General features: G+C 38.0%; 1 protein-coding gene across 1 annotated transcript; it reads right to left on the reverse strand.

The window, feature by feature from the left end:
- Nucleotides 1–435: 435 nt before the first annotated feature.
- On the reverse strand, nucleotides 436–5,692 carry LOC148104156 (uncharacterized). The gene is made up of 6 exons (XM_087838268.1): nucleotides 5,656–5,692; nucleotides 4,427–4,462; nucleotides 3,895–4,161; nucleotides 3,251–3,517; nucleotides 666–725; nucleotides 436–518 (listed from the first exon to the last, which is right to left on the reverse strand). The coding sequence occupies exons 1-6, from the start codon at nucleotides 5,690–5,692 to the stop codon at nucleotides 436–438; spliced, it is 750 nt and encodes a 249-aa protein (XP_087694394.1).
- Nucleotides 5,693–11,170: the final 5,478 nt, after the last annotated feature.

The following is an 11,170-nucleotide window of genomic DNA, read 5'->3' on the forward strand; positions in this document are numbered from 1 at the left end:
ATCAGATAACACAATGAAAAATCTGCCTGCAGTTTAGAATTTTATAAAATTGAAAAATATAATTTTTCAAATGATACTTAATCCATTCAGGACATAGAAAACATCAGTACAGATACTGAACTGAACTCAAAGCCACATCATCACTTTCAGATAAAGCTCATTTATAATGAAAGGCAGCTTTAAAAAAAAAAAAAACGGGCAAAAAACTTTTTCCTTGTTATTTCTTCTTTCAATGCTTTGTAAAATTCATATGAATTTATTCTGAACAAGTATAAGCGGAAGCGAATGGATGGATGTATAAAGTAAATTCTGTCCTGCATTCAACTGCTTTTGTTTGTTATTAATCTGGAAGAACATAATCATGATTATTCAATGGTTAAAGGTGATTTGGTAATGAATTTACTCCGTTTAAAACCTATTTGAAAATAATTACAGTCACAACATGAAAATTCCTTGTGTTTCTTGTGGTTTGATTTCAGAATAGACTGCTTTGTCAGCTGCTTCAGTGGCTGATTTTCCTGCAAATAAAAAACATTTTTAAAAATGACTTTTAGTAACATCTTACTTCAAACTGACAACTTTACTCATTTATATAGTTTTCCTTGATGGATAAATGAAATGTAAAAGAGAAGAAAATATGGTACCTATTTTATTGCTTTGCTTACTTTTGTTACTGTTGCATTCAGCCTTACTGTAGGTGGCATCTGCGTACAACAGGCTTTCATCTATGAGAGGATGGACAGATCATCAGGGTAAAATAGGATGACATTCTTACCTTTACATTTACAAATCTACTTCCAACAGATCTGGGGCTCTGTACAAAGCTTAATGATAATAGCAACATCTCTCAAAAAAGTATATAGGGGCAACATAAAGCTGGAAAAGGAAGAGTTGCAAAAAAAGCTAATCTTAGACAGGTAAGATTTGCAAAAGTTCACCAATCTGCAAATAAATTGTATCAAAAATTTTATTTTATTCTCTGTCATACTGCAGGCTTACTGGTGATTCATCAGATATTTAAAAGTCAAAAGGAAAGCAGAGCCTTCAGCTTTCAGATCATCTGATTGTTGTGGTTTTCTCTGTATTACTGTAGGGTCTTTACCTCACAATAAAAAGCACATGAGTCAATTGTAATTTAGCCCTACTGACTTGAATTCTTACCTTTCTTAGTGAAGTTTTTAAGCTCAATCAAAGAATATGTGAAATCCCTGCATTCTGCTAAAATGGAGAATTAATATATAAAATGGAACATAATCACAATGAGTCTGCATACTTATATGAAACTATAAATGCATTACCCTTTTCTCTGTCATTGTAGTCTCTGATTGATTCATATATACAAGCATCACCTGCAAAAACAAGTCAGTGATAGATTAATCATTAACATTTCTATATATGAATTTGATCATCTTTTAAATAAAAAAACTGCAAATATCTGAGTCAAAGTTCACAATTTGACAATAAATAAATGAATAAATAAAGTACAATAGCAAAACTTGTCATAGTTAAGGCTGACCCTGGAGAGATTTATTTTGGCTGTGTTGAGCTTCATCCTGGTTGATCCTGTGTTGAGTCCTGGTGAAACATAAAATGTAGTAAAACATTCAATTTGATAAGAAACACAGGTTGTAATTCTGGTTTGTTAAAAATGTGAAGTAGGAGATTTGAACCAACCTGATAAAAGATTTATCTGTAAAAAAGACAAGTACATGTTTTTCTTTTTAGTTTTTCTGGTGCTGTGACAGTACATGAAGTGTTCAAGATACATCTGTGATTCTGAATAATTAGATAATAATGGGATCATAATCAATCTCGTATCAGAAGGAAAAAGTCTCACCTTTTAACAGTTTGATGTAACACAGCAGCAGAAGAAGAAGAATCAGTAAAATTCCACAAAGAAGTCCAGTGATCAACAGAGTAGGAAACGTCTCAGTCCTGGACTGTGCTGTAAGAAAGAATAACATTAATTATGAGGTGAGGTGCAACCCGGCAGCGTCAGATGGACTAAAGCATAATGTCTCTTATAATATTATAAAATAGAGCCTCACAAACACGTGGAATAATCACAAAGTATGCATATTTAACTGTTAAAAGCTTCTTTAGGCTGCTCCCTTGTCACAAAGACTCACCTGACATTGCAGAAAAATATTCCAGAGTCAGTTTAATATGATGGATACTTTGTAGTGTTTATGCCACAATATCCATGTTTGTGAAGCTCTGAAATCTGTCCTGGTGCTTTTGATAACTTTATCCATGCTTATTTTGAATGAAGAAGGTTCAGCTTTAAGTTAAAGTACCCTGTGACTTCAGCTGTTCAATATTTCACTGTCGGTCTTAATCTCTCCTACAAACTTGACATATATTTTACTATTCTCCTAATGTTAAGTTAGTTCTGTTTGCATCTTGTATGATCTAAATTACTTCATATTTTCTGTTCTGAAGGTAGTTCAGATCTGCAGTGATCTATAATTTGTGTGGTTTCTAGTTATAATCTGGAATATTTTATGTTGTAATGTAATATATTATGCTCCATAAATTTGCCGTGTTTTGTTATGCTGTTGTAAAGTGTTGGTAGGTGTCGTAAAGGTGGTGTGTAGTGGGCCGCCATAAGCAGGTATAGAGGAACAGTTTTCTGACCGTCATTGTGATAGTTGTTTCAGATATAATATCATAGAAATGTAAACGGAGCTCCTACTGGAGACATATGTTTTCTACTTTTCGGGTTTGCTACCAAAAGGCATACAAGTGATCTAAGAAAAGGACGAGTCAGAAACTTTACATCCTGCAGCGGCAAAGAAGGACCGAAGATTGCCGCTACACCAACTATGGCTAGTGTAAACCAAGGGTTTTACAACCCTGATGTTGTGAGCATTCAACATCAGTATACCTCTATTTAGGTTTCCAACAACAAATGAGAAGCAATAAAACCAAACTGCCATGCTATGAGTACATCCTTCTTTTTGATAACCACAGGATGGTAAAAAAAGTCCAAGCTGTATTAATACTGATGTAATACACTTTTTTTTTTTTTTTGCTCCATTGCATTATGATGCTTTATGTTATTTGTAAATTACTCCTTTCCATTATTTGTTGTGATGTCTCCTTGCTCCGACCACAACAGATTCACAAGAAGACAGAAGACTTCTCATAATAGATACAAATAGAAACATGAAATCAGCAGAGAAAACTTAACACAGTATATTGATAATCATGAGTGAATGTATATTTCAAACTAAATGACTGAACTCACAGGTTTTCTCAATGGTGACTTCATCACTTATATCAGTGTAGTAAACTGGGTTTCCTCTTGTTCCTCTGCACCTGTAGATTCCTCCTTGAGATACTCTGATATCTCTGTTTTGTTGATCTCTGATTTGACCTTCAGAGGTTGTTTGGGTTCGTCTGAACCACTCATATTTCCATCCATCAGAGCTCTGCACAGAGCAGGTCAGTGTCACACTGCCCCCTACTGGTATGATTATTGTTCCTGCTGTCAGTGTGGCCCTGGGTTTATTTGCTGTTATGAAAGAGGATGAAACACAATGATGGATTAAAATGTCTCTTCCTCATGTTTTGGTTTAGATAACAGAAACATCATCACTTTAAACTTCATGAAGCTTTTCATGTTTCTTATTTTCTTTAAGAAATGTAATTAAATTTAATTTCATCCATGATTGACACTGTTGTTAAAACTCACACACGTACTAATGGCAAATTTCAGAGTCTGTCAGTATTGTAGCACTGACTTTACTGTGAACAAAGTAACAGGTACAGTGATCTTGGTTAAAGTTCAAGTTTCAGTGACAAATTTAATTAAATGTTCTCTATTTTATAATTCAGTTGAGTATTTGAACAGGGATCATACATTCGTGCTGTCGTTCACTGAAGACTTACCTAATACAGTTATAGAGACAGTATTACTGTTCTTTATATAATTTGAGCTCACCAAGCTACCAGAGCACTGATATTCACCACTGTCAAGTGTAGATATAATTTCTAATTTGGAGTCTTTGTTTGTGTTGTAGGGCACAAATTCTCGACCATCCTTCTTGATTTCGTAATACCAGTCAGTGTCTTCTCCTTCATTCATGTCACATTTGAAGGTAACAAACTCTCCAATGAAAAAACTGGACGAGCTGGGTTCAATAGTTAACACAGCATCTAGAATCCAACACAACCACAAAGTTAACAACCTGAAACACTTTTATGCACAAAACAATCTGTGACAGTATGTTCATACACTGTTCATATATTGTTCATATATATATATTTACTATTCAAAACACAAACTGTGTTTATATTCATAAAATTATAAATATAGTGATGAAGAATGAAATAAAAACAAAAATGTGAAGTGCTTAAGACTGATACAGTAGTTAAGATGAATCTTTATTGAATAAATAAAAAAGTAAAACTTTTCAGTCACCTTGAATGTGTCCAGTGCAGAGGAGGATACAGAGCACTACAATACAGACAGAAACTTCAGACATCAAACTAAAGGCACTCACATATGTCTGTGTAGGTTCTCAATCATACAGATCATGGTAGTGTATTTATGCTATATTCGAGTGTCTAAGGAGCTTGGTGTGAAACTGAAGGTGTTTCATATCTCTGCTGAGAAGATTCTTCAGTTCTAAAACCAAATGGTGGAGAATCCCAGGTATTTAAACCCAGTGGGAGTTTCCCCCCAAAGAGGGACAAAGGACCCCCTGATGATCCTCTACCTAATCACATGAGCCAAGGTGTAAGGAATAATAATAATAAGGAATCCCTTAAGAAATCTGAATTCTTATCTGTTTATTTCTTCATATCTATTTATGTTATTTCAGCTGTTACATTATATACGGTACACAGCACCTGGAACACAAAAATATGAAAATGCACAGAAACATTAATAAACAATCTTAATGTGGTGTATGTGTGTGTGTGAGAGAGAGAGGATGTCAAGTCTGAGTGTGTATGTGTCTTAGTCATGAAATGTACTTGATAATGAGGGTGGCAAGTTGCAGTAACAGACAGACAGAGATGGATCGGGGAGAAGTGGGCCATTTGCAGCCCTCAATAGTACTGAAGACTCACAAGGTTTCAAAATTATTTTAAGACTTTGCCTCACCCTATACATGTGGCCTATTGACATCACCGGATGCAAAATGTTAGTAGGGATTGAGGATCCCAGGGAGGGATCTTTGAACTGCATTGTAGGTGGCAGACAGTAAGGAAAACCACCACTAGGGTTTAAATACCTGCATTCTTCATCTAGTGGTTTTAGAACTGTAGAAACTTCTCAGATGAGAGGAGGAGCGTCTTCACAAAACTTCAAGAAGTAAAGTTATCTTCTGTCCAAGCTCTGTAGACACTCAAATAGCTCATAAAAAACACTTGTGGTTGTACCAGTGTCTACTATGATTTATATACATCAAATTATCACTGATGGAGAAACAAACCTTTCTTAGATAAACTAAACCAGCTCCACTCTGATCTGAGTCAGTGCACTAAAATCTAATCCAGTCTACAAACAAACATGTTGGTAACAAACATGAGAGTCCTCTGATCACATGACCTGAAATGGTACAAATGACTGATGCTCTGTTCTTCTTATCAAACATGTTTATGGATCAGTATGAATCAAACAATAGGAGTCAGTGATGTACTCACAGAATAGGCCCAGCTCACAGAGCAAAGTGGCTCCCATCCTCACATCCAGCAGTGACACGTCTGAAAACTTCTACAACTTTCTGTAAAGAGAGAGAGTGAAGCAGCAGCACAGCAGATACCAAAGAGCTGTGAAGAGAACAAAGATTTTTTTCAACTTCTTCTCTCTGCCTCCTTCCTTTTTCACTGACATGACACACTTAACAGGATCTGATCACAGCATGACGTGTTTATACTCTTTTATATTTATTTCAATTTTCATCTGTCCAGGGTGTACCCCAGCTCTCATCCTAAAACAGCTGAGACAGGCTCCAATCCATCTGAGAACCAGAACTTCATAAACAATTAAGAAAATAGATTCATAGAAGAATAACGTTTTAACTGATGCTGATAAACAGAGATGTCAATATAAAACTAAAAATACATCTGAACTGACAAAGCTGAACTTGACTCATCATAAATTCACCCACATGTCGTGAGCAAGCTCAAGCTAAACAGAAATAGTGTCGTTAACCAGAAGTGGGCAGGGAAGTCCTGCCCCCTCTCTCAGATTAGAACGCTATGACTTTAAAAGTGCTGCTGTGTTTGTGGTGATGTCAGCTGGGCTGAGTTCCTGAGGCTCATGGGTAACTTGACAATTGTTGCCCACATCAGTGTGACAAAGTTTCACACTTTGCACTTTATTTTTTACAGAAGAATAGGAAGAAAATAAAAAAAGAAGTAGAACCACAAAGTTGCTTCACCCACAGTTACACCTGTTTATTTTTATTTATATTTATTCTTAAATGGGCACCTGCTACACACAGAGCTTAATACATACAGGACAACTCACTGGCAGTGAGTGTTTCCCATTTTCTGGCTTCTGGAAACCCTCAAAGTGACAGAAGCTTTAATTTCATTTAAAAAACCTCAGAAGAGATACCACAGAGTGGGAGTTTTGCAGCACACAGTTTTAATGACTATTAAAACTTAAAAACGTAAGCCACATTTAAAAAGCTGTTTATTCTGTACAGTTTAAGTACTTTAAATTTCACTGCAATTCTATGATCACCACATAATGATTCATGTCGGTGGACAAATATATGATGCAGATGAGCTAAACGGCTTCTGTTGAGGAGCTAAATAAAGGCCCATTATAACTATTATCTGAAACCGTCTGGATCAGTCATATCAGATAGAAATAAATTCTTTGCTGTTTTTTTGCTTTTGGCAGAACAGGAAGTCTTTGATGTGCAGGAGTATACTGAGTATTAACAGGGCAAATTTGTCTAAACTAGCTGCTGGGGCAGTGCAGTGGCTATGTATGCATCCCGGGTGTTTGGATAGAAGGTCCAGAGTTGTACTGTCTCTGTATTGGTCCCTGTGCTGCCCGGCTGGCCTTGTGTGGCTACATGCGTTTTGGTTTTCTCTCTCTCCTCTCTCCCACTAGGTGCTGCCTGGGCGGAGCTCATTGTGGGCTCCAGCCCTTGGCCCTCACACCTGCAAGCAATCACCTGTGGTTCATCAACTTGTCTGCTCTCACAACTTAAGGCAGAGGCTGGGAGCACCTGCCACTGGGCTATTGTGTAATGCTTGTTAGTGTAGCTCCGGCCTTAACACAAGGTTTGAGCTCTCTCTGTGTTTTCTGTTGGTGTTAATTATTCTATTCTTGTATATAGATCTTTCGTGCTTTCTCTGGAACCCTGGTGACTGGAATCTGTATGTGTGTGCTGCGATCAAGTGTGGCATATGTGAGGAGGGAGATTCCTGTGTGAAGTGAGCCGACAGTGAGGAGCTGTGTGAGAGAATTACTCTGTTTCCCTGATACTCCCATGGACCCCTGGCAATTCTGGACCCTTTCACCCCCCCTCACCTGTATGTAGTGCGCTGGAAATAATATCAACTGTTCTGGAACTGTTCATTGTGATTGTGATTGTTTGCCTCTGAGTCCATCCCACTTTGTTGTGACAATCTCATGTTTTAAAGTCTGCATACCGCTAAAAAGTTGGGTGAGTGGATTCCAGATTATCATTGTCAACACTTCTGTTCTTCATCTGTTGCGACCGGTTGGGGTGAGAAGGAGGAGAGGATAGAAGACATGCTGTGGAAGAGAGACAGAGATTGATAACAGATATGATTCAATGCAGAGAGGTCTATTAACACACAGTTAGTGAAAAATGTGACTGAAAAGGAAAAACTCAATGCATCATGAGAATCCTGCGGCAGCCTACGTCTATTGCAGCACAACTAACCCTAACTATATGCTTTAGCAAAAAGTAAAGTTTTAAGCCTAATCTGAAAAGTAGAGATAGTGTCTGTCTCCCGAATCCAAACTGGAAGCTGGTTCCACAGAAGAGGGGCCTGAAAACTGAAGGCTCTCCCTCCCATTCTACTTTTAAATACCCTAGGAACAACAAGTAGGCCTGCAGAGCGAGAGCGAAGTGCTCTAATAGGGTGATATGGTACTACAAGGTCATTAAGATAAGATGGGGCCTGATTATTTAAGACCTTGTATGTGAGGAGCAGGATTTTGAATTCAGTTCTGGATTTAACAGGAAGCCAATGAAGGGAAGCCAAAACAGGAGAAATATGCTCTCTTTCTAGTCCCTGTCAGTACTCTTGCTGCAGCATTTTCGATTAACTGAAGGCTTTTCAGGGAGATTTTAGGACATCCTGATAATAATGAATTGCAGTAGTCCAGCCTGGAAGTAATAAATGCATAAACTAGTTTTTCAGCGTCACCCTGAGACAGGATATTTCTAATTTTAGAGATATTGTGTAAATGGAAGAAAGCAGTCTTACATATTTGTTTAATATGTGCGTTGAAGGACATATCCTGGTCAAAAATGACTCCAAGGTTCCTCACAGTGTTACTGGAGGCCAAGGTAATGCCATCCAGAGTAAGAATCTGGTTAGATACCATATTTCTAAGCTTTTCAGCGCCGAGTACAATGACCTCAGTTTTATCTGAAATAAGAAGCAGAAAGTTAGCGGCCATCCAGGTCTTTATGTCTTTAAGACATTCCTGCAGTTTAACTAATCGGTGTGTGTTATCTGGCTTCATGGATAGATAGAGCTGGGTGTCATCTGCATAGCAGTGAAAATGTATGCTATGTCTTCTAATGATGCTGCCTAGGGGAAGCATGTGTAAACAGAATTGGTCCTAGCACTGAACCCTGTGTAACTCCATAATTAACCTCAGTGTGTGAAGAGGACTCTCCATTTACATGCACAAATTGGAGTCTATTAGATAGATACTATAAAAAACCACTGCAGCACAGTACCTGTAATACCTACAGCATGCTCTAATCGCTCTAATAGGATATTATGGTCAACAGTATCGAACGCTGTACTAAGGTCTAGCAGGACAAGCACAGAGATGAGTCCACTGTCAGAGGCCATAAGAAGATCATTTGTAACCTTCACTAAAGCTGTTTCTGTGCTGTGATGAGCTCTGAAACCTGACTGAAACTCTTCAAATAAACCATTCCTCTGCAGATGATCTGTTAGCTGTTTGACAACTACTCTTTCAAGGATTTTTGATATGAAAGGAAGGTTGGAGATTGGGCTATAACAGGGGTCGGCAAACCTGGGCATGCGTGCCACAGCTGGCATGCGAAGGGTTAACTGTTGGCACGACCATAGCTGGATTGCCCGGTATGCAAATGGTGATTTTTTTTTTTTTTATGGGCCGATAATTTTTTTAATATATATTTTTTGTAACGGTATAAACAATGAAAGGTGGTGGTTTGTCCAGATGCTGGCCGATGTGTAAAAATAACTCGAGACCCGAGACGGGCGCCGCTCCGAGTGTCAGGTGAACTAAACTTCAGGTAAGAAGTTAGGACCTGCAATCTATCTGGGTCCGATATAAACCAAGTTTAGGTGTAGTTTATTTTCGTTGTGCTGACTTTTTACAGTCAATAACTCATGCTGCGTACTAGCTAGAATGACAGAGTTTCTATACAGCTGGGTGGGTGCTATGACAACACATTCTTACTCCCAACTCGTCAAATGTGTGACACATGGTCAGGTTCCCTCTGCTTGACTTATCAACGCGCAGGGTACCCCCCTCGCGTCGAGAATTGGCGTGCAGGGTCCTCTTATTGAATACTATAGAGCTCCCTTAATGTTGCTTATTGACGACCAGAGATTGCCGCGGAAGAGCCTGTTGTCCGTATATTTATATATTTCCAAAATCACATTGTAGTGACGTATACTGAACACAATAAATTATATAATGTAAACAACTACCTGAGAAACAGCAGATAAATTAATTATAGGCTATTACTTTTGTATTGTTTATTGCATTTATGGAGGGAGTGATGTATGCTGGGTAATGGCACAGCTAGCGACTGGGTGACTTTATTCACCCGCTTCGGCTGTTATCAGTCCATACAATGGGCGTTATTAGCACAAATCAGTCCCATAGATATGGGCCATATCCTGCTAGATTGTTCAGAAGGTTGTTATCATCCATTCAGATGGAGGATCACTAACAGGAGCGTGGGAAGACTCCAGAATCCACTCTGGCTGGAATCCGGTGGATACAGCAGTGTTTACAGGTAAGACCATTTAACCGGACAGCATTTATAGAATGACTATTAAAAGTCAGCGAGTATCAATAATGTTAATGTGGTTATGTTAGTAATACACCAAGTGCTAATATAACAGCTTTAAGATGCATTTGTAGATATTATTACGTGTTTTACCGTCTTTATGGTGCTAGCTTAAAGTTACGGTGTAAACATTAGCTTATATTGTAGTAAAGCTGTTACTGTTTAAACGATGTTAGCACAGAAATATTAGCTTCTGTCATGACTGATAAAGTCACTAGTTAATAAAGTTTCCAGTAAAGTGTTTAATCGCAGCCACAGATTGACAGTAAATATCTCGATTAGCTTCAATGCATCTGTAATAAATATGTGCAAGTTTCAGTGCTTCGTTTAAACTGTATTATACTTATACTGACCCAGGGTCAGTGTAAAATACAATCCTAGCTGTGTGAACAAAGCCTGGTTCCTTTAATCCTGCATGACAAACCTCAGGATGCAGGTTATTATTACTCTTTCCTGCTGGCACACCTGTCACACCTGAGAGTCAGCTGGAAACTTACAGTAACGTGGACATCATGCAAAGACTGCCAGATTCTGCAATACTGCAAATGATGAGTGACTCAGGTCAACACTAAACTTTAAACAGTACCTCTGTGTCTCTGTGTGTGTGCTGAACATCTAGGATTGAGTCAGGCTGCATTGACTGTGGGACTTTTCTGTGTTAAAAGCAGGTTGAAGACGGCTCAGAAACATTTGAAGATTAAAATTTAGCATTATGGCTGCTGGTGGTTTGTAAAGCCTCTACTCAGCTGTATTTTTGTCAGCAGGAAGTCTTGACCATGTCTACATACCTGAATGCTTTAAACTGCTGACTCATGTTTGGATGATTAGATATTTGCATTAATGAACCATTGAACAAGCCTACCAATTCAACTGCTACTAAATGTATGTAGCATGAATTTACTGGACTATAGTTTTCTGAT

This window comes from Neolamprologus brichardi, chromosome 3, assembly GCF_056152115.1.
Source record: "Neolamprologus brichardi isolate AB-2024 chromosome 3, ASM5615211v1, whole genome shotgun sequence".
NCBI classification, from domain to species: domain Eukaryota; kingdom Metazoa; phylum Chordata; class Actinopteri; order Cichliformes; family Cichlidae; genus Neolamprologus; species Neolamprologus brichardi.